At 44.3% G+C, this 25,056-nt stretch overlaps 1 protein-coding gene across 1 annotated transcript in view; it reads right to left on the bottom strand.

Annotated features, from left to right (window-relative positions):
- Nucleotides 1-2,645: 2,645 nt before the first annotated feature.
- The window catches only part of LOC115122590 (rho GTPase-activating protein 29-like), an 86,321-nt gene continuing 63,910 nt past the window's right edge, over nt 2,646-25,056 (bottom strand). Inside the window, 13 exon segments of the mRNA XM_065005966.1 lie at nt 2,646-3,913; nt 3,915-4,533; nt 4,585-5,732; nt 5,904-6,065; nt 6,229-6,384; nt 7,380-7,547; nt 7,756-7,888; nt 12,301-12,620; nt 12,755-12,892; nt 14,595-14,783; nt 15,259-15,422; nt 16,765-16,857; nt 24,379-24,539. Of these exon segments, the coding sequence (XP_064862038.1) occupies nt 3,797-3,913; nt 3,915-4,533; nt 4,585-5,732; nt 5,904-6,065; nt 6,229-6,384; nt 7,380-7,547; nt 7,756-7,888; nt 12,301-12,620; nt 12,755-12,892; nt 14,595-14,783; nt 15,259-15,422; nt 16,765-16,857; nt 24,379-24,539 (3,568 nt within the window). The 3' untranslated portion in view covers nt 2,646-3,796.

The following is a 25,056-nucleotide window of genomic DNA, read 5'->3' on the forward strand; positions in this document are numbered from 1 at the left end:
ATACTGACTGGTCTACAGCAGCTTCCCACCAGAATGGGCTTTAGGTGAGGCAGATGAACCTGTAGTCATATTACTTCAACAGTATTTAACATTATCCAGATACTGACTGGTCTATAGCAGCTTCCCACCAGAATGGGCTTTAGGTGAGGCAGATGAACCTGTAGTCATATTACTTCAACAGTATTTAACATTATCCAGATACTGACTGGTCTATAGCAGCTTCCCACCAGAATGGGCTTTAGGTGAGGCAGATGAACCTGTAGTCATATTACTTCAACAGTATTTAACATTATCCAGATACTGACTGGTCTACAGCAGCTTCCCACCAGAATGGGCTTTAGGTGAGGCAGATGAACCTGTAGTCATATTACTTCAACAGTATTTAACATTATCCAGATACTGACTGTTAACACTTGGTGGTCTATAGCAGCTTCCCTCCAGAATGGGCTTTAGGTGAGACAGATGAACCTGTAGCCATATTACTTCAACAGTATTTAACTTGAGATCCTCTCTAATCTTTACAGGAATGTGGTTCTGAATATAAACAGCAACGCCTCCACTATTGGAATTTCTATATTTTCTGTAGATCTTATAACCTTGTATTGCTACCACTGTATCATCAAAGGTATAATCTGAGTTTTAGAGACATTCATATTCTGATCATCTGTTACTAGTAAATTATTGGTTTCATGAACCTTGTTTCTTAAACTACATATATTAACGTGGGCTATTTTGAGCACTTTTCTTCCGGGATGATTACTTGTTTTTATTGCTTTACTGGGAAGCTTAGCAGCAGTAGACATGCTAATGTTATTTATGTTAGTGCAGGGTGAGCTGCACACAGTGGTCTTCCTACTAGGGCACACCGGCTCAGTGCTAACAGTAGACTTCCTACTAGGGCACACCGGCTCAGTGCTAACAGTGGACTTCCTACTAGGGCACACCGGCTCAGTGCTAACAGTGGACTTCCTACTAGGGCACACCGGCTCAGTGCTAACAGTGGACTTCCTACTAGGGCACACCGGCTCAGTGCTAACAGTGGACTTCCTACTAGGGCACACCGGCTCAGTGCTAACAGTGGACTTCCTACTAGGGCACACCGCCTCAGTGCTCACAGTGGACTTCCTACTAGGGTGCACAGTGGACTTCCTACTAGCCTCAGTGCTAACAGTGGACTTCCTACTAGGGCACACCGCCTCAGTGCTAACAGTGGACTTCCTACTAGGGCACACCGACTCAGTGCTAACAGTGGACTTCCTACTAGGGCACACCGACTCAGTGCTAACAGTATAACTCTGGTTCATAGAGACATGATTACTGCATACAACAGCTGTAAGATCAGCAGAGGGTTTCAGGGCAATATGGAGAAGCAGATAGAGACAACTTCCTCGGCAGGTAAGTCCCAGGTAGCACAGCCCATTAAAATAGGGACAGATGACCAGTCACAGGTAGCACAGCCCATTAAAATAGGCAGGTATCCGTCTACTCCACTACAATATGGAGGAGGAGAAGCAGATAGAGACGACTTCCTCGGCAGGTAAGTCCCAGGTAGCACAGCCCATTAAAATAGGGACAGATGACAAGTCCCAGGTAGCACAGCCCATTAAAATAGGGACAGATGACAAGTCCCAGGTAGCACAGCCCATTAAAATAGGGACAGATGACCAGTCCCAGGTAGCACAGTCCATTAAAATAGGGACAGATGACCAGTCCCAGGTAGCACAGCCCATTAAAATAGGGACAGATGACCAGTCCCAGGTAGCACAGCCCATTAAAATAGGGACAGATGACAAGTCCCAGGTAGCACAGACCATTAAAATAGGGACAGATGACAAGTCCCAGGTAGCACAGCCCATTAAAAATAGGGACAGATGACCAGTCCCAGGTAGCACAGCCCAATAAAATAGGGACAGATGACAAGTCCCAGGTAGCACAGCCCATTAAAAATAGGGACAGATGACCAGTCCCAGGTAGCACAGCCCAATAAAATAGGGACAGATGACCAGTCCCAGGTAGCACAGCCCAATAAAATAGGGACAGATGACAAGTCCCAGGTAGCACAGCCCATTCGATTGGAGGATACATCTATCAGGCCCAAGATGAGTCCAGCAACAGGATTTTCCCCCTCAACAGTTTCCCGTGTGTATCATCAACGGTCCACCACCCCAAAGGACATCCAGCCAACTTCACACAACTGTGGGGAAACATTGGAGTCCACATGGACCAGCATCCCTGTTGAATGCTTATACCGATAACTGTATGTGTGGGGTACAGAGATGAGGTAGTCATTCAAAATAAAATCATTATTATTATTGCACACAGAGTGAGTCCATTATGTTAAGTAAAAATGTTAGTCCTGAAATGTTAGTCCTGAAATGTTAGTCCTGAAATGTTAGTCCTGAACTTATTTAGGCCATTACAGAATGGGTTGAATACTTATTGACTCAATAATATTGACAAAAAAAACAACAACAACAACAACAACAACATACATTGACATCGTGTGCATTTTACATTCAGGCTGTAACAACAAAATGTGGAAAGGTCAAAGGGTAGGAATCGTTTGTGAAGACTCTGTATGTTCATTGTTAACGACTTAATTGGACATTTGCTAATAACAAAAAAATAAAATGTCAACACTCAAGTAAAGTTTCAACTATACTTTTTAATTTGATGTATTTTTGCATGTCTTTCTGTATGGTCACAAGACGTTGACAAATAATTAAAACGCAACAAAACGAGCAATTTCAAAGTAACGTATATAAAATGTAACCAGGTACAAAGACATGAGGTATCAGATGCTAATCTGAACGGGATTATGGTAAAAAAAAAAAAAAAACACATTCACTGTGGAATGTAATACAACAAAATACATTTTTTGTTTTGAAAAAAAAACAAAAACAACATTGAACCTGAATTAAGTAAGTGCATCATGTGGATAGAAACAAATCCATCCAGAACAGGACACTGTATCATTCATTGTATAAAACAAAAAAAACTAAAAAATTGTATTTCATTCCCAATAGAACTAATTAATTGTTTCTCTCTCTAACATGACTACAAGAACTGAGTACATGATTTCATTGAGAAAAGTAAGTTCATTTAAGTCCCAGTTCCATTTTGGACCCACCCCAAATGCATTCAACTGAAGTGTGTCTTCCGCATGTGAATCAGAGAGGTGCAGGGGAACAGTGGGTTATAACTGCCTTGTTCAGAGGAGATTTTTACCTTGTCATCTCGGGGATTCGATCCAGCAACCTTTCGGTTACTGGCCCGACACTATAATATATTAAAACACATGTAGGTAACACTTTCCTGGTCTACCTTAAACACTTCTTCTGACATCAAAATAATAGTTATTTTCCCAATATACAATATGGCACAGAGATACACACTGTAGAAATGATTAACAGACACACATATGTAAAAACTGTTTTATTGGGGGCTGTAGAAGGAGACACGGCAATATGACAGTATCCACAGTGGGGAGACTTCCTGCTTACAGATGTCAACAGTGGGGAGACTTCCTGCTTACAGACGTCAACAATAATTCAAGACTGCGCACTGTTGGGGTTTTCCCCCCCAACAAATCACCCCTGTTTCCCTAGAGCCACGCAAAGGGAGGAAAGAGATTGGTTGATGTAAAGTAATGCCTGCCTATGGTGGTGTGCCACGTCACGGACTGTGCGTCGTCGGGCAGGAACGTGGCCATTATCATTGGAAGTCTTGGCCAATGCTGTTGCTGGCTGTTGTTGTTGTTTTCTTTGTCCCCAGCTGTGTGCGATGACATCACGGTTCAGACAAAGTGGGCCTCGCCGGGAGCGCTGGGTTTGGGCCGGGGTCTCAGTCTTTGGTGCAGCGGTTTGGCCTCAGTGGGGCTGAGATCCTCTGGGCTGCTGGGGGGAGGGGACCGGGGAAGGTAGAAGGTCAGCGGAGGTCTCAACCTCAGGGTCAACACTAACAGAGCTGTCCACTGAGTCCTGTGAACAGTGTATGGGGAGGTTTGAGGGCTGAAGGGTGGCGGTGGTAACCATAGGGGTAGAGGAGAAAGTAATGGTGGAGGAATGGGAGGAAGCGAGGAGGAGGAGAGCAGTAGGAGAAGTCAGGGAAGAGGTTTTTCCAGTAGGAGAGGTCGGGGAAGAGGTTTTAACAGTAGGAGTGGTCGGGGAAGAGGTTTTAACAGTAGGAGAGGTCGGGGAAGAGGTTTTAACAGTAGGAGAGGTCGGGGAAGAGGTTTTAACAGTAGGAGAGGCCGGGGAAGAGGTTTTAACAGTAGGAGAGGTCGGGGAAGAGGTTTTAACAGTAGAGGTGGTCGGAGAAGAGGTTTTAACAGTAGAGGTGGTCGGGGAAGAGGTTTGAACAGTAGGAGAGGTCGAGGAAGAGGTTTGAACAGTAGGAGAGGTCGGGGAAGAGGTTTTAACAGTAGGAGAGGTCGAGGAAGAGGTTTTAACAGTAGGAGAGGTCGGGGAAGAGGTTTTAACAGTAGGAGAGGTCGGGGAAGAGGTTTTAACAGTAGGAGAGGTCGGGGAAGAGGTTTTAACAGTAGGAGAAGAGGTTTTAACAGTAGTAGAAGTCGAGGAAGAGGTTTTAACAGTAGGAGAGGTCGGGGAAGAGGTTTTAACAGTAGGAGAAGAGGTTTTAACAGTAGGAGAGGTCGAGGAAGAGGTTTTAACATTAGGAGCGGTCGGGGAAGAGGTTTTAACAGTAGGAGAAGAGGTTTTAACAGTAGGAGAGGTCGGGGAAGAGGTTTTAACAGTAGGAGAGGTCGGGGAAGAGGTTTTAACAGTAGGAGAGGTCGGGGAAGAGGTTTTAACAGTAGAGGTGGTCGGAGAAGAGGTTTTAACAGTAGGAGAGGTCGGGGAAGAGGTTTTAACAGTAGGAGAAGAGGTTTTAACAGTAGGAGAGGTCGAGGAAGAGGTTTTAACATTAGGAGCGGTCGGGGAAGAGGTTTTAACAGTAGGAGAGGTCGAGGAAGAGGTTTTAACATTAGGAGCGGTCGGGGAAGAGATTTTAACAGTAGGAGAAGAGGTTTTAACTGTAGAGGTGGTCGGGGAAGAGGTTTTAACATTAGAAGCGGTCGGGGAAGAGGTTTTAACAGTAGGAGTTGGGGACATATTGATGGGGCTAGTGGTACCAGAGGTACTTGATGATGGCCAGCCTCTTGTAGCTGAAGAACCACCAGGAGGCTTGTAGAAGGTTCCGGGCGGAGGCTGCAGATTCCTTGGTTGTCTGAACGCTATGGGGGAGTTGGTAGAGGTTCTAGTCTCCCCACCACCTCCAGCAGCAGAGTTAGGCCTGTCCTTTGTCTCCTCTCTGTCTCTTCTGGACGCCTGGCCAGCCTTCCCCGATAACGTGTAAGGGCTGTTGGGGAATATGGTGCCGACACTTCCACTGGATGGGAGAGCAGAGCTAGTCGGCCCAGATACGGATGGTTGTGTCGGCATCGTCGGCTGCTTCCCGCTCGGCTGTGTTCCGGGGCCAGCACCGGCAGGCGGTAAATTAGCCATGATCATGGCGGTGCGCGGCGTGACATCGTAGTGTTTGTACTTCTTGTCCCAGGTCCTACGCTGCACGGGCTGGGGATTGAAGGGTGTGATAAAGTAGGTACTGACCCTTGACCCCTCACCAATCCGAGGCGTTTCCTTCTCCGGCTCGGCCGACTCCGTGATGGAGTCAGCGGTGGGATCAAACATGGCGGCGTCGTTGGTGTTCTGGTTGTTCCTCTCAACGACCTGAGAGATGAGATTGTACTTTATTAATCCTCATGAAAGGAAATACTGTAGGTTTCTCATACTTACAGCCACAGAAATTGAAAAGAGCAATACTACACAACATTAAAAACCATCACAAGACAATTCCAGTATATTTTCCTAAAAAAAACTATTAAAGTGATGGGTGTTGACCTGGGAGGGGGTGGGGAGGGGCAGGCGCTCCAAGGGCATGCTGATTGGTCGGAACAGTATTCTAGAGCGCTGGGAGCGAAGTTGGACCCGAGGGGCCGTAGAGGAGGTAGAGGAGGAGAGATTGATGCTTGGACGGCCAAACACAAGGGTAGACCTCTGCACCTATGGGACAAAACAGACAGAAATGAGCTTCGTTGCTGATTCCTAACTCTTGACACTTTAGCAATGACGTTGAACCTGTTGATGTCGCAATGATGATTAATATGCACTGTCCCTCTGTCAAATACATTTCATAACTAACTAACTCTCTCACTAAGGAACAAACCTTGGGAGCACCAGCAGCAGCAGAGCCGACGCCGTTGAGCCTCTCCAGGGCTGTTAACTCTCTCCTGTCTGGTCCAGTCCTTCCTGTCTTCACCTCATCCAGGATATGAGAGGATGGGATGACCGACGAGTGTCTCTTGCAGACTTTGGTGCTCTGCTTGGTAACAGGGCAAAAGGGTTAGGAACGACAAAAGAACCACAACAAAGCCAAACAGTCAATTGATTCTTACCAAGGTGGTCAATCTTTAAATACAACCTTACCCGCCCGGTACAACCTTACCCGCCTCGTACAACCTTACCCGCCCGGTACAACCTTTACCCGCCCGGTACAACCTTACCCGCCCGGTACAACCTTACCCGCCCGGTACAACCTTACCCGCCTCGTACAACCTTACCCGCCTCGTACAACCTTACCCGCCCGGTACAACCTTACCCGCCTCGTACAACCTTACCCGCCTCGTACAACCTTACCCGCCTCGTACAACCTTACCCGCCCGGTACAACCTTACCCGCCTCGTACAACCTTTACCCGCCTCGTGCAACCTTACCCGCCTCGTACAACCTTACCCGCCCGGTACAACCTTACCCGCCCGGTACAACCTTACCCGCCTCGTACAACCTTACCCGCCCGGTACAACCTTACCCGCCCGGTACAACCTTACCCGCCTCGTACAACCTTACCCGCCCGGTACAACCTTACCCGCCCGGTACAACCTTACCCGCCTCGTACAACCTTACCCGCCTCGTACAACCTTACCCGCCTCGTACAACCTTACCCGCCCGGTACAACCTTACCCGCCCGGTACAACCTTACCCGCCCGGTACAACCTTACCCGCCTCGTACAACCTTACCCGCCTCGTACAACCTTACCCGCCCGGAACAACCTTACCCGCCTCGTACAACCTTACCCGCCCGGAACAACCTTACCCGCCCGGAACAACCTTACCCGCCTCGTACAACCTTACCCGCCTCGTACAACCTTACCCGCCCGGTACAACCTTTACCCGCCCGGTACAATTGCCACCTTTGATTGATATAATAAATAACCCCTTAAGCGATGTGGGTTTCCTCAGACTCCAGTTCATCTCCTCTGCAATGGGTCGGACTTTGCAGAAATGATTGACTCATTCAAGACACTTGGACCTCCTCACCTCCTTGATGTCGAGCAGGGAGACGGAGCGAAGGCTGAGTCTCTGCTCCTCCTGATGGGTGAGTCGGGTGGAGGTCTGGTCCGCCGTGGAGGAGGAGGAGGAGAAGACGGGGCTGGCCACGTCAAAGATCATCTGGAAGTGACGTACCAGCAACTCCACCATCAGTGCCTGGGAGGATAAACATCATCAGGAAATAAAGGAGCAAAAAAAATTTTTTTTTTTGATTTGTAAAAGGTCACAGGTCACTTATCATAACAATACATTTAATTTATATAGCGCTTTTCATTACAAGAGTTATTGATAGGTCATAGACTGGATAACGAAATGATAAGTCCCCAGGTGCACACCTGGTTAAGGTTAGTCTCCAGGTACTCACCTGGTAAGGGTAATCAACCAGAGAAGACAGGGAAACCTCTGCATCAGTCTGTCGTGGTTTGACCAGCGTAGGGCCGAAAATAATACCCAAATTACTGGCTGTCATCTTGTTTTCCTCCGCCTGCTCTGTCACTCTGAGAGAAGAGGTACATATTAATACAATATTAACAGATTAAGAATAAAAAATATATAAAATAATATGTACAGATGAAGGATGTGATTTCCTAATATGGGTCTCTGGGGGAGGGGAGAGATTGGTGTCGACTATAAACAGTCAGGAAGGGATACTGCTTGATGTATTCCCTGTTACAGCCTTTTCCTCACCAATCTACATAATATACCCCACAATGAAAGTGATTTTTTTCCCTCACATTTATTAAAAATGAAGAGAAACAAAACAGAAATATCTCATTTACATAAGTATTCACACCCCTGAGTCAAAACATGTTAGAATCACCGTTGACAGCGATTACAGCTGTGAGTCTTTTTGGGTAAGTCTCTTAAGCGCTTTTACACACCTGGATTGTACAATATCACATTATTCTTTAAAACAATTATTCAAGCTCTGTCAAGTTTGTATTATTGATCATTTCTTGGCAGCCATTTTCAGCTCCTGCCATAGATTTTCAAGCCTTTTTAAGTCAAAACTGTAACTAGGCCACTCGAGAAACATTCAACATCATCTTGTAAGCAACTCCAGTGTAGATTTGGCCTTGTGTTTTAGGTTATTGTCCTGCTGAAAAGGTGAATTCATTTCCCAGTGTCTGTTGGAAAGCAGACTGAACCAAGTTTTCCTCTAGGATTTTGCCTGTGTTTAGCTCTATTCCATTTAATTTTTATTAAAAAAAAAAACTCCTAGTCCTTCATGATGACAAGCATACCCATAACATGATGCAGCCGCCACCATGCTTGAAAATATGAAGAGTGGTACTCAGTGATGTGTTGTGTTGGATTCACCCCCAACACTTTGTAAAGTTAATTTCTTTGACACATTTTTTGCAATTTCACTTTAGTGCCTAATTGCAAACAGGATGCATGTTTTAGAATATTTTCATTCTGTACAGGCTTCCTTCTTTTCACTCTGTCATTTAGGTTCATATTATGGAGTAACTACAATGTTGTTGATCCATCCTCAGTTTGCTCCTATCACAGCCATTAAACTCTGTTTTAAAGTCACCATTGGCCTCATGGTGAAAATCCCTGAGCGGTTTCCTTCCTCTCCTATGTTGAATCTGTGTTTGAAATTCATTACTCGACTGAGGGACCTTACAGATAATTGTATGTGTGTACAGAGATGAGGGACCTTACAGATAATTGTATGTGTGTACAGAGATGAGGGACCTTACAGATAATTGTATGTGTGTACAGAGATGAGGTAATCATTCAGAAATCATGTTAAACACTATTATTGCACACAGAGTGAGTTCATGCAACTTATTATGTGACTTGTTAAGCAAATGTTTACTCCTGAACTTATTTAGGCTTGCCTTGACAAAGAGTTTGAACACTTATTGATTCAAGACATTTCATATTTTCAATTAAATTTGTAAACATTTCAAAAAACATAATTCCACTTTGACATTATGGGCTATCGTGTGTAGATACAGTACAACATCTCAATTTGATCCATTTTAAATTCAGGCTGTAACACAACAAAGTGTTGGAAAAGTAAAGAGGTGTGAATACTTTCTGAAGGCTCTGTATCTAGTGTAGACAGACTTCCACAACGTAACACTGTTCCAGCCATAGAGATGTATAGACATCACAACGTAACACTGTTCCAGCCATAGAGATGTATAGACATCACAACGTAACACTGTTCCAGCCACAGAGATGTATAGACATCACAACGTAACACTGTTCCAGCCACAGAGATGTAGCCCCGGAGTTTCTAAACCACTGAGGTAGCAGGAACACCTGGCTTCCAGTCAAGTCCCGTTCGACAGAGGCTGGTAGGCGAGATTATGGCTATTGAGGCAATCTCCATTTTGAAGTAGCCCATTTTTTCTTTTCCTACAACTTCTATGAATTGGTAAACAAACCTGAAAGGGTGCACACTGCCCCCTGGAGGGTGTTGTCTGAACAGGTATAAAGACCAGAATGGTGATTTACTGCCCCCTGGAGGGTGTTGTCTGAACAGGTATAAAGACCAGGATGGTGATTTACTGCCCCCTGGAGGCTGTTGTCTGAACTGGTATAAAGACCAGGATGGTGATTTACTGCCCCCTGGAGGCTGTTGTCTGAACAGGTATAAAGACCAGGATGGTGATTTACTGCTCCCTGGAGGCTGTTGTCTGAACTGGTATAAAGACCAGGATGGTGATTTACTGCCATCTGCAGTTATGGAATGTTTTTACTCACAAGTATAATTCATTGGCTGATCCTTCCTTAACCCATAGGAAGTCCCACCCAGTTGACTACTTCAAAATGGTGAAAGTCTTCAATGGTGCTGCCCATGCTAAAAACTGGCTTTGGGCACTAGTGTCCTCATATATATATATATATATATATATCTGGTTCCAGCATGCACGTCTTGTCTGCACAAGTTCCTGCGTCAGTCAGAACAGGGCATAGATATATATTGAGATGGCAACATTGTATCTGTGCCATTGAGACTACCTTTAAAAATAAGTACATTTCCTTATTTTTAAGTTTGAAAAAGTCTGAAAGTACTAAAACCAAATATTTTTGTCATTAATTTATTGTAGCCACTAGATGGCGGTGATACAGCTTGGCTAACCAATCTGAAGAAGACAATGTTCTCTGATCATTGGCTGATCACTCTCAACCCATAGGAAACCCTCACCCAGTTGACTACTTTAAAATGGTGGAAGCCCTCAATAGCAATGTCTAAAATCAAAAAAAAAAAAAAATCAAAACTACAATAACCTTGGTTTTATGTGTGTGCCTTTGTGCATTTCTACCCATATCTTACCTGTGTAGGTGAGCTACGAGGAAAGGGTTCTGTAGTGTGTAGGTGAGCTACGAGGAAAGGGTTCTGTAGTGTGTAGGTGAGCTACGAGGAAAGGGTTCTGTAGTGCGTAGGTGAGCTACGAGGAAAGGGTTCTGTAGTGTGTAGGTGAGCTACGAGGAAAGGGTTCTGTAGTGTGTAGGTGAGCTACGAGGAAAGGGTTCTGTAGTGTGGTGAGGTTCTGAGCTACGAGGAAAGGGTTCTGTAGTGTGTAGGTGAGCTAGTGTGTAGGTGAGCGAGGAAAGGGTTCTGTAGTGTGAGCTAGGGGTGAGTGTGTACGAGGAAAGGGTTCTGTAGTGTGTAGGTGAGCTACGAGGAAAGGGTTCTGTAGTGTGTAGGTGAGCTACGAGGAAAGGGTTCTGTAGTGTGTAGGTGAGCTACGAGGAAAGGGTTCTGTAGTGTGTAGGTGAGCTACGAGGAAAGGGTTCTGTAGTGTGTAGGTGAGCTACGAGGAAAGGGTTCTGTAGTGTGTAGGTGAGCTACGAGGAAAGGGTTCTGTAGTGTGTAGGTGAGCTACGAGGAAAGGGTTCTGTAGTGTGTAGGTGAGCTACGAGGAAAGGGTTCTGTAGTGTGTGTAGGTGAGCTACGAGGAAAGGGTTCTGTAGTGTGTAGGTGAGCTACGAGGAAAAAGGGTTCTGTAGTGTGTAGGTGAGCTACTAGGAAAGGGTTCTGTAGTAGTGTGTAGGTGAGCTACGTGTAGGTGAGCTACGAGGAAAGGGTTCTGTAGTGTGTAGGTGAGCTACGAGGAAAGGGTTCTGTAGTGTGTAGGTGAGCTACGAGGAAAGGGTTCTGTAGTGTGTAGGTGAGCTACGAGGAAAGGGTTCTGTAGTGTGTAGGTGAGCTACGAGGAAAGGGTTCTGTAGTGTGTAGGTGAGCTGTACGAGGAAAGGAAAGGTTCTGTAGTGTGTAGGTGAGCTACGAGGAAAGGGTTCTGTAGTGTGTAGGTGAGCTACGAGGAAAGGGTTCTGTAGTGTGTAGGTGAGCTACGAGGAAAGGGTTCTGTAGTGTGTAGGTGAGCTACGAGGAAAGGGTTCTGTAGTGTGTAGGTGAGCTACGAGGAAAGGGTTCTGTAGTGTGTAGGTGAGCTACGAGGAAAGGGTTCTGTAGTGTGTAGGTGAGCTACTAGGAAAGGGTTCTGTAGTGTGTAGGTGAGCTACGAGGAAAGGGTTCTGTAGTGTGTAGGTGAGCTACGAGGAAAGGGTTCTGTAGTGTGTAGGTGAGCTACGAGGAAAGGGTTCTGTAGTGTGTAGGTGAGCTACGAGGAAAGGGTTCTGTAGTGTGTAGGTGAGCTACGAGGAAAGGGTTCTGTAGTGTGTAGGTGAGCTACGAGGAAAGGGTTCTGTAGTGTGTAGGTGAGCTACGAGGAAAGGGTTCTGTAGTGTGTAGGTGAGCTACGAGGAAAGGGTTCTGTAGTGTGTAGGTGAGCTACGAGGAAAGGGTTCTGTAGTGTGTAGGTGAGCTACAAGGAAAGGGTTCTGTAGTGTGTAGGTGAGCTACGAGGAAAGGGTTCTGTAGTGTGTAGGTGAGCTACGAGGAAAGGGTTCTGTAGTGTGTAGGTATATACCCATCTCTTACCTGTGTAGGTGTGCGATGAGGAAGCGGAGAGTCTTGTAGTTTGCAGGCGGTAGCTGTCGTAACAGGTCTCGAATCTTAAAGATGACTCTATTGAGTTTGATACTGGGCTGGTCTCCTCCAGGCTGGCTGGTTCTCAGGGGAGGCTGCTCTCCCTCTACCCCAGGCTGGGTGCCTCCTGGTCGGGGTTGTTCTCCCCCTGGCCGCCCCTGGTCCTGGAGGGCCCTGGCTACAGCCTTCTCTTCGATGATCACCCTCTGGCTCTCCTTGGCCAATCCGATGAAGTCATTATAGTAGCGGTACAGGATCAACGGCTCTGGTAACTACAGAAGATATTAATCAATCAAGTAATCAATCAATATCTTTGGGAAATGTGTTGTACATTATTACATTATAATGATCTAGTGGTGTAAAACAAGGATGCTCTTTATCCCCATTTGAATTCAGACTGTCCCACCTGTCTCAGGTAGAGTTTGAGCACGTTGCCGATGTCGTGGGGTGAGAGGTCAGAGAGCTCAACCAGGTCCTTGCCGTTCTCAAACGCCTGACACAGCTTCTCCACACGAGACTTCGCCCCGTTCACACGGTAGATTCCCTGGACAAGAACACACAATATACCAGCTGCCCAAAATCACAGCCATGTCAGATACTGTCAGGATACCATCAGATACCATCACACACAGATACCCTGGCCAGATACCATCACACACAGATACCCTGGCCAGATACCATCACACACAGATACCCTGGCCAGATACCACCACACACAGATACCCTGGCCAGATACCACCACACACAGATACCCTGGCCAGATACCATCACACACAGATACCCTGGCCAGATACCATCACACACACACATGCCCTGTCCAGATACAATCACACATATACCGTGGCCAGATAGCAGCACACATACCCTGGACAGATACCATCACAAACATACCCTGGACAGATACCATCACACATACCCTGGCCAAATACCATCACACATACCCTGGCCAGATACCATCACACACATACCCTCGCCAGATACCATCACACATACCCTGGCCAGATACCATCACACATACCCTGGCCAGATACCATCACACACATAGCCTGGCCAGATACCATCACACACATACCCTGGCCAGATACCATCACATATACCCTGGCCAGATACCATCACACACATACCCTGGCCAGATACCATCACACACATACCCTGGCCAGATACCATCACATATACCCTGGCCAGATACCATCACATATACCCTGGCCAGATACCATCACACACATACCCTGGCCAGATACCATCACACACATACCCTGGCCAGATACCATCACATATACCCTGGCCAGATACCATCACATAAACCCTGTCCAGATACCATCACATATACCCTGTCCAGATACCATCACATAAACTCCCTCACGACGCCAGGACAGCGGAGTCAATCACCACCTTCCGGAGACACCTGAAACCCCACCTCTTTCAGGAATACCTAGGATAGGATAAAGTAATCCTTCTCACCCCCCCCTTAAAAGATTTAGATGCACTATTGTAAAGTGGCTGTTCCACTGGATGTCTTAAGGTGAACGCACCAATTTGTAAGTCGCTCTGGATAAGAGCGTCTGCTAAATGACTTAAATGTAAATGATATACCCTGGCCAGATACCATCACATATACCCTGGCCAGATACCATCACATATACCCTGTCCAGATACCATCACATATACCCTGGCCAGATACCATCACATATACCCTGTCCAGATACCATCACATATACCCTGTCCAGATACCATCACATATACCCTGTCCAGATACCATCACATATACCCTGTCCAGATACCATCAAATATACCCTGGCCAGATACCATCACATATACCCTGGCCAGATACCATCACATATACCCTGGCCAGATACCATCACATATACCCTGTCCAGATACCATCACATATACCCTGGCCAGATCCAGATTCAGTTAAGTGTTTAACTCTAACAGTGTTTTGTCATCCTGGGGACGTAAAGGGTTGATTGGGATTGGTTGAAAGGGATTCAAAATCAACCAAATGTTTGATGATGTTTGATGAGTTGATGAGTGGAATCGTTAGTGTATTGCTACGGCAACAACTAAAATGTGAACCCCTTTTATGGTCCCCGGGACCAGGATGAAGAAACCGCTGCTATTGCAGGTGCCCGTTATGTAGGAAGGTGTCTTTAGCGATAGATAACATTATTTTACCTCACATTTAGAAATCAAAGGTAGACTGCAGGCTGTTTTTTCTCTCTCTCTCGTTTCTAACCTCGGTTTACCTTGAGGTTGAGCGCTCTGCCCTCGATCTCAGAGGTACACTTCCTGATGATGAAGGGAATCCCATCTGGGCTGTTCTTCGCTGCCTGGGTGAAGTCTATCCCAAACAGCTGTAGTCTTCCCTGCAGCCTCTTATGGCCACACTGGATGGCCAGAGTCTCCAGACACTTCTTATGACAGGCCAGGGAGCACTGAGACAAGAGACAGGGAGAGACATGGGAAAGGTGATTTATATCTTCTACTTTGAGCCCCAGCAGCCTCAGCACCCCCAGCAGCACCAACAGCCCACCAGCAGCCCCAACAGCAGCCTCATCAGCCCACCAGCAGCCCCAACAGCAGCCCCAACAGCAGCCTCATCAGCCCACCAGCAGCAGCCCCAGCCCCCCCCCACCAGCAGCCCACCAGCAGCCCCAACAGCAGCCTCATCAGCCCACCAGCCCCCCCCCCACCAGCAGCCCCACCAGCAGCCCCCAGTCCCAACAGCAGCCCCAACAGCAGCCTCATCAGCCCACCAGCCCCCCCCACCAGCAGCCCCACCAGCAGCCCCTCCAGCAGCCCCCAGTCCCAACAGCAGCCCCCAGCCCCAACAGCAGCCCCCAGCCCCAACAGCAGTCCCCAGCCCACCCAGACCCCTGGAGCTTGTGTGTGCTATCGGTTTATTTCTACCTCTTCACATTCTGCTCCGTGGAAAACCACCAGACTGTCACACTCCCTGCACTTAGACGGCGCTCTGAGTTTCCTCAGCTTGTGTGTCTGAGACGCCTTGGACATCTGGGCATTACGAAACGGACCAGGGGAACCGTCTGCCTCGGTCACCATCTCACCCAGACCTGAGAGGGGAGGGAGAGGAGAGAGAGAGAGAGAGAGAGAGAGAGAGAGAGAGCAAAGAGAGAGAGAGAGCAAAGAGAGAGCAAAGAGAGAGAGAGAGAGAGAGAGAGCAAAGAGAGAGCAAAGAGAGAGCAAGAGAGAGCGAGCAGAGAGAGAGAGCAAAGAGAGAGAGAGAGAGCAAAGAGAGAGAGAGAGCAAGAGAGAGAGCAAGAGAGAGAGCAAGAGAGAGAGAGCAAAGAGAGAGAGCGCAAAGAGAGAGAGCGCAAAGAGAGAGAGAGCAAAGAGAGAGAGAGAGAGCAAAGAGAGAGAGAGAGAGCAAAGAGAGAGAGCGCAAAGAGAGAGAGAGAGCAAAGAGAGAGAGAGCAAAGAGAGAGAGAGAGAGAGAGAGAGAGAGAGAGCAAGAGAGAGAGCAAAGAGAGAGAGCAAAGAGAGAGAGAGCACAGAGAGAGAGAGCAAAGAGAGAGAGAGCAAAGAGAGAGAGCGCAAAGAGAGAGAGAGAGAGAACAAAGAGAGAGAGAACAAAGAGAGAGAGAACAGAGAGAGAACAGAGAGAGAACAGAGAGAGAGAGAGAACAGAGAGAGAGAACAGAGAGAGAGAGAACAGAGAGAGAGAGCAAAGAGAGAGAGCGCAAAGAGAGAGAGAGAGAACAAAGAGAGAGAGAACAAAGAGAGAGAGAACAGAGAGAGAGAACAGAGAGAGAGAGAACAGAGAGAGAACAGAGAGAGAGAGAACAGAGAGAACAGAGAGAGAGAGAACAGAGAGAACAGAGAGAGAGAGAGAACAGAGAGAACAGAGAGAACAGAGAGAGAGGATCTTAGTATTGTATTTTACAGATCTATTTCTAAGTCCTTAGAAATAGATCTGTAAACAAACAGGCCATATCACTTCTGCTAATCTTCACACAATAATGATACACACACACACACACACACACACACACACACACACACACAGTATTACAACAACCTATATTGGTCTAATCAGATCCGTTCCTTAAACCAGAATATCCACAATAATAAATCACAGAATTAGAGTTGTATTGAGTTGGTTAAAAACCGTGCGGAGCCCCTGACACCTCGAACAAACACATTCTCCTGTAGAGAGAGAGGTCAGGCTAAAGACAGGAACTAGCTAGCTGGGGACGCAAGCCAAAACCAACACACCTCATCTCACTCGCTGCAGCTGTGCACAGAGTAAAACATTTGGTCTGAGGGTTACATGTAAGCAGACACACCAAAACAACTTCAGACCTTCTCTTTAGTCTGTCTGTCTGTCTGTCTGTCTGTCTGTCTGTCTGTCTGTCTGTCTGTCTGTCTGTCTGTCTGTCTGTCTGTCTGTCTTACCGTTGTCTGAGTATGGTTGTCTCTCGTCCAGGTCGTCTGCTGAGGACATGGTGCCAGTGGAAGGGGTTCTGGGTAGTCTGCGTTTAAAGTCACCTGACAACAGGAAGTAAAAAAAAAAAAACTTCCTCAAAACTCACATTAAACAATTAGCAACGTCATTTAACTCACTGAAAAAAACAAACAGTCGTTGTATAGATCAGACCATTCTCTTTTCCTGTAGAATTGTTTTTAGTGAATTGATAAAACATACACATTTGCTATTACATGACAGATAACCATCACATTTTTTTAACAGTGTATATACACCTAGTATTATATTAGTTAATTATTAGTATTACGGCGCTGGTCCGTGTAGGGGGGCGCTGGCACGTGTCGGGTGCGCTGGCCCGTGTCGGGGGCGCTGGCACGTGTTCGGGGGCGCTGGCCCGTGTTGGGGGCGCTGGCCCGTGTTCGGGGGCGCTGGCACGTGTCGGGGGCGCTGGCCCGTGTCGGGGGGCGCTGGCACGTGTCGGGGGCGCTGGCCCGTGTTGGGGGCGCTGGCCCGTGTCGGGGGGCGCAGGCCCGTGTTCGGGGGCGCTGGCCCGTGTCGGGGGCGCTGGCCCGTGTCGGGGGGCGCAGGCCCGTGTTGGGGGCGCTGGCCCGTGTCGGTGGGCGCTGGCCCGTGTCGGGGGCGCTGGCCCGTGTCGGGGGGCGCTGGCCCGTGTTCGGCTGGTGTGGGCTAGCCCTTGTCTACCCTGCCCACCAAATACCCACATGGGGCCAATGGGGTCATGTTAGTTGGGATAAATAATAATGAACCGTAGCACTGATGGGGCTACATGTTCCCATACCTGGGCTGGCAGTGGGGGCGTCCATGGATGGAGACTCACTGCTTCCTCTAGCGCTCTCTGTCTCACTAGACATTCCCTCGTCTTAACTACCTGATTCCCAGGCTCTCAACGGGCCTCTCTCAGACCTGGAGGAGAGACCTCTACACCCAACGAGAGTGGAACAGGAACTGTAAGAGGAAAACCTACGTCTTTGTCACAACTAAAAAAGTTGTTGTAATCAAACATTTCCCACTAATGTGGCAAAAGGTAGAGCTCCCATACTGCATTTTTTTTAATACACTTATATTTAACCTTTATTTAACTAGGCAAGTTATTTCCAAATGACGGGCCTACCCCGGGTCAAATCCAGACGACGCTGGGCCAATTATGGGACTCCCAATCGCAGCCGCATGTGATACAGCCTGGAATCGAACCAGGAACTGTAGTGACGCATCTAGTACTGAGATGCAGTACCTTTAGACCGCTGCGCCACTCGGGAGCCTAATACTTCTCAGATCCTCTAAGATCATAAGATCCTGTCTGTCTCACTTGTCGTCTCCTACTAGCTCTGACTTTGCTGATAGCTACTTTAAAATGAGGAGAAATGTCTCACCTGGCTATTTTAAGATTAATCCACGAAATAAATCGCTTTGGGTAAGAGCGTCTGGGGGTTAGGTGATCATTTGAGATTGTTACCTGTTCATAACTTGATTGCCCAAACAGCCTAATCTATCTGACACCAGATCACATTGTCTATCCTCACCTGCTCTGGGCCAACTGGCTGCCATCATAGAGGCTAAACTGGGACATCTGGTATTGGTAAAAATATATATAAAAGTAGCCTGGCTCCTAGAGATCTTCGGCTTCAGATCAGTTCAGTCAACTCTGTGACCCCAACAGGCGATTCAGCTTGTCCTAACACATATACATATACACACGGGTGTACTCCACCACACTACTGGTGTACTGTACTAATATACTATACTACAGTGTACTACACTACTGGTGTACTGTACTAATATACTATACTACAGTGTACTACACTACTGGTGTACTGTACTAATATACTATACTACAGTGTACTCTACTACTGGTGTACTGGTGTACTGTACTAATATACTATACTACAGTGTACTATACTACTGGTGTACTGGTGTACTGTACTAATATACTATACTACAGTGTACTACACTACTGGTGTACTGGTGTACTGTACTAATATACTATACTACAGTGTACTACACTACTGGTGTACTGTACTAATATACTATACTACAGTGTACTACACTACTGGTGTACTGTACTAATATACTATACTACAGTGTACTCTACTACTGGTGTACTGGTGTACTGTACTAATATACTATACTACAGTGTACTATACTACTGGTGTACTGGTGTACTGTACTAATATACTATACTACAGTGTACTACACTACTGGTGTACTGGTGTACTGTACTAATATACTATACTACAGTGTACTACACTACTGGTGTACTGTACTAATATACTATACTACAGTGTACTACACTACTGGTGTACTGTACTAATATACTATACTACAGTGTACTCTACTACTGGTGTACTGGTGTGCTGTACTAATATACTATAATACTATACTACAGTGTACTATACTACTGGTGTACTAATATACTATACTACTGGTGTACTAATATACTATACTACAGTGTACTATACTACAGTGTACTATACTACTGGTGTACTGTACTAATATATTATACTACAGTGTACTATACTACTGGTGTACTGTACTAATATACTATACTACAGTGTACTATACTACTGGTGTACTGTACTAATATACTATACTACAGTGTACTGGTGTACTGTACTAATATACTATACTACAGTGTACTATACTACTGGTGTACTAATATACTATAATACTATACTACAGTGTACTATACTACTGGTGTACTAATATACTATACTACTGGTGTACTAATATACTATACTACAGTGTACTATACTACAGTGTACTATACTACTGGTGTACTGTACTAATATACTATACTACAGTGTACTGTACTAATATATTATACTACAGTGTACTGTACTAATATATTATACTACAGTGTACTCTACTACTGGTGTACTGTACTAATATACTATACTACAGTGTACTATACTACTGGTGTACTGTACTAATATACTATACTACAGTGTACTCTACTACTGGTGTACTGTACTAATATACTATACTACAGTGTACTATACTACTGAACTACAAAACTAATATACTATACTACAGTGTACTATACTACTGGTGTACTGTACTAATATACTATACTACAGTGTACTATACTACTGATGTACTAATATACTATAATACTATACTACAGTGTACTATACTACTGGTGTAGTAATATACTATACTACAGTGTACTATACTACTGGTGTACTAATATACTATACTACAGTGCACTATACTACTGGTGTACTGTACTAATATATTATAATACAGTGTACTATACTACTGGTGTACTGTACTAATATACTATACTACAGTGTACTATACTACTGGTGTACTGTACTAATATACTATACTACAGTGTACTATACTACTGATGTACTAATATACTATAATACTATACTACAGTGTACTATACTACTGGTGTAGTAATATACTATACTACAGTGTACTATACTACTGGTGTACTAATATACTATACTACAGTGTACTATACTACTGGTGTACTGTACTAATATATTATACTACAGTGTACTGTACTAATATATTATACTACAGTGTACTCTACTACTGGTGTACTGTACTAATATACTATACTACAGTGTACTGTACTAATATATTATACTACAGTGTACTCTACTACTGGTGTACTGTACTAATATACTATACTACAGTGTACTATACTACTGGTGTACTGTACTAATATACTATACTACAGTGTACTCTACTACTGGTGTACTGGTGTACTGTACTAATATACTATACTACAGTGTACTACACTACTGGTGTACTGGTGTACTGTACTAATATACTATACCACAGTGTACTACACTACTGGTGTACTGTACTAATATACTATACTACAGTGTACTCTACTACTGGTGTACTGGTGTACTGTACTAATATACTATAATACTATACTACAGTGTACTATACTACTGGTGTACTAATATACTATACTACTGGTGTACTAATATACTATACTACAGTGTACTATACTACAGTGTACTATACTACGGGTGTACTGTACTGATATATTATACTACAGTGTACTATACTACTGGTGTACTGTACTAATACACTATACTACAGTGTACTATACTACTGGTGTACTGTACTAATATACTATACTACAGTGTACTGTACTAATATACTATACTACAGTGTACTATACTACTGGTGTACTGTACTAATATACTACACTACAGTGTACTCTACTACTGGTGTACTGTACTAATATACTATACTACAGTGTACTATACTACTGGTGTACTGTACTAATATACTATACTACAGTGTACTCTACTACTGGTGTACTGGTGTACTGTACTAATATACTATACTACAGTGTACTATACTACTGGTGTACTAATATACTATAATACTATACTACAGTGTACTATACTACTGGTGTACTAATATACTATACTACTGGTGTACTAATATACTATACTACTGGTGTACTAATATACTATACTACAGTGTACTATACTACAGTGTACTATACTACTGGTGTACTGTACTAATATACTATACTACAGTGTACTATACTACTGGTGTACTGTACTAATATACTATACTACAGTGTACTGTACTAATATATTATACTACAGTGTACTATACTACTGGTGTACTGTACTAATATATTATACTACAGTGTACTATACTACTGGTGTACTGTACTAATATACTATACTACAGTGTACTATACTACTGAACTACAAAACTAATATACTATACTACAGTGTACTATACTACTGGTGTACTGTACTAATATACTATACTACAGTGTACTCTACTACTGGTGTACTGGTGTACTGTACTAATATACTATACTACAGTGTACTATACTACTGGTGTACTAATATACTATAATAATATACTACAGTGTACTATACTACTGGTGTACTAATATACTATACTACTGGTGTACTAATATACTATACTACAGTGTACTATACTACTGGTGTACTGTACTAATATACTATACTACAGTGTACTATACTACTGGTGTACTGTACTAATATACTATACTACAGTGTACTGTACTAATATATTATACTACAGTGTACTCTACTACTGGTGTACTGTACTAATATACTATACTACAGTGTACTATACTACTGGTGTACTGTACTAATATACTATACTACAGTGTACTCTACTACTGGTGTACTGTACTAATATATTATACTACAGTGTACTATACTACTGGTGTACTGTACTAATATACTATACTACAGTGTACTATACTACTGATGTACTAATATACTATAATACTATACTACAGTGTACTATACTACTGGTGTAGTAATATACTATACTACAGTGTACTATACTACTGGTGTACTGTACTAATATATTATACTACAGTGTACTATACTACTGGTGTACTGTACTAATATACTATACTACAGTGTACTATACTACTGATGTACTAATATACTATAATACTATACTACAGTGTACTATACTACTGGTGTAGTAATATACTATACTACAGTGTACTATACTACTGGTGTACTAATATACTATACTACAGTGTACTATACTACTGGTGTACTGTACTAATATATTATACTACAGTGTACTATACTACTGGTGTACTGTACTAATATACTATACTACAGTGTACTATACTACTGAACTACAAAACTAATATACTGTGCTATACTGGTGTACTATACTACTGGTGTACTGTACTAATATACTATACTACAGTGTACTATACTACTGATGTACTAATATACTATACTACAGTGTACTATACTACTGGTGTAGTAATATACTATACTACAGTGTACTATACTACTGAACTACAAAACTAATATACTGTGCTATACTGGTGTACTCCACACTGCCCTTTCCACCTGGACAAAAAGAACACCTATGTGAGAATGCTATTCATTGACTACAGCTTTAAGCTAAGGATCCTGCGACTAAACACTTCCCTCTGCAACTGGTTCCTGGACTTCCTGACGGGCCGCCCCCCAGGTGGTAAGGGTAGGTAACAACACATCTGCCACGCTGATCCTCAACGCTGGGGCCCCTCAGGGGTGCCTGCTTAGTCCCCTCCTGTACTCCCTGTTCACCCACGACTTCGTGGCCAAGCACTACTCCAACACCATCATTAAGTTTGCTGACAACAACAATGGTAGGTGTGATCACCGACAACGATGAGACAGCCAATAGGGAGGTGGTCAGAGACCACACTTTTTCCCCCTCAGGAGACTGAAAAGATTTGGTATGGGTCCCCAGATTCTCAAAAAATGTGTACTTTTCTTTACAGCATTGTATTACTGGTGTACTATACTGTGTTGTACTATATTGTACTACTGGTGTACTATACTGTGTTGTACTATAGTGTATTACTGGTGTACTGTACTACTGGTGTACTATACTGTGTTGTACTATACTGTACTACTGGAGTACTATACTGTGTTGTACTATAGTGTATTACTGGTGTACTGTACTACTGGTGTACTATACTGTGTTGTACTATATTGTACTACTGGTATACTGTACTACTGGTGTACTATACTGTGTTGTACTATAGTGTATTACTGGTGTACTATACTGTGTTGTACTATAGTGTACTACTGGTGTACTGATCTACTGGTGTACTATACTGTGTTGTACTATATTGTACTACTGGTATACTGTACTACTGGTGTACTATACTGTGTTGTACTATAGTGTACTACTGGTGTACTGATCTACTGGTGTACTATACTGTGTTGTACTATATTGTACTACTGGTATATTGTACTACTGGTGTACTATACTGTGTTGTACTATAGTGTACTACTGGTATACTGTACTACTGGTGTACTATACTGTGTTGTACTATAGTGTACTACTGGTGTACTGATCTACTGGTGTACTATACTGTGTTGTACTATATTGTACTACTGGTATACTGTACTACTGGTGTACTATACTGTGTTGTACTATAGTGTACTACTGGTGTACTGTACTACTGGTGTACAATACCGTGTTGTACTATATTGTACTCCTGGTGTACTATACTACTATACTGTGTTGTACTATACTGTACTCCTGATGTACTATATTGTACCCCTGGTGTACTATACTATACTACTGGTGTACTATATTGTACTCCTGATGCACTATATTGTACTCCTGGTGTACTATACTATACTACTGGTGTACTATACTACTATACTGTGTTGTACTATATTGTACTCCTGGTGTACTATACTGTACTACTGGTGTACTATATTGTACTACTGGTGTACTATAGTGTACTACTGGTGTACTATACTGTGTTGTACTATATTGTACGCCTGGTGTACTATACTGTACTACTGGTGTACATTTACATTTACATTTAAGTCATTTAGCAGACGCTCTTATCCAGAGCGACATACAAATTGTGTACTATACTACTATACTGTGTTGTACTATATTGTACTCCTGGTGTACTATACTGTACTACTGGTGTACTATATTGTACTACTGGTGTACTATATTGTACTACTGGTGTACTATACTACTACACTGTGCTTTACTATACTATTGTACCTTGTATGCATGTCTGATTGTGTACTTTCATGTCTGTCTGACTCTACCTTGTATGTCTGTGGCGCTGTTGGACCTCTTCCCAGGTCGCGACCCCAGGGGACTGTCCACCTCGTCCCCACTCAGGACGTCATCGGAGGTCAGGGACACCTGGGACAAGTTACCATGGGAACTCGTGCTGCCCAGCGAACGCTTGCTGAACAAAGCAAACCTGGAGGGAGACAGAGACACAGTCAATATTGTTGAAAACTAACTCGAGGCGAAAGCTTAACTCCCATTTTTGAGACAATCCCATGCTTGAGACTTCCCTGGTTTACATGACAGCAGCAACAACACAGGGATGAGGACTTCCCTGGTTTACATGACAGCAGCAACAACACAGGGATGAGGACTTCCCTGGTTTACATGCTGACAGCAGTAACTACACAGGGATGAGGACTTCCCTGGTTTACATGCTGACAGCAGTAACAACACAGGGATGAGGACTTCCCTGGTTTACATGCTGACAGCAGTAACAACACAGGGATGAGGACTTCCCTGGTTTACATGACAGCAGCAACAACACGGGGATGAGGACTTCCCTGGTTTACATGACAGCAGTAACAACACAGGGATGAGGACTTCCCTGGTTTACATGCTGACAGCAGCAACAATACGGGGATGAGGACTTCCCTGGTTTACATGACAGCAGTAACAACACAGGGATGAGGACTTCCCTGGTTTACATG

Source organism: Oncorhynchus nerka, linkage group LG20, assembly GCF_034236695.1.
Source record: "Oncorhynchus nerka isolate Pitt River linkage group LG20, Oner_Uvic_2.0, whole genome shotgun sequence".
In the NCBI taxonomy this organism is placed as follows: Eukaryota; Metazoa; Chordata; class Actinopteri; order Salmoniformes; family Salmonidae; genus Oncorhynchus; species Oncorhynchus nerka.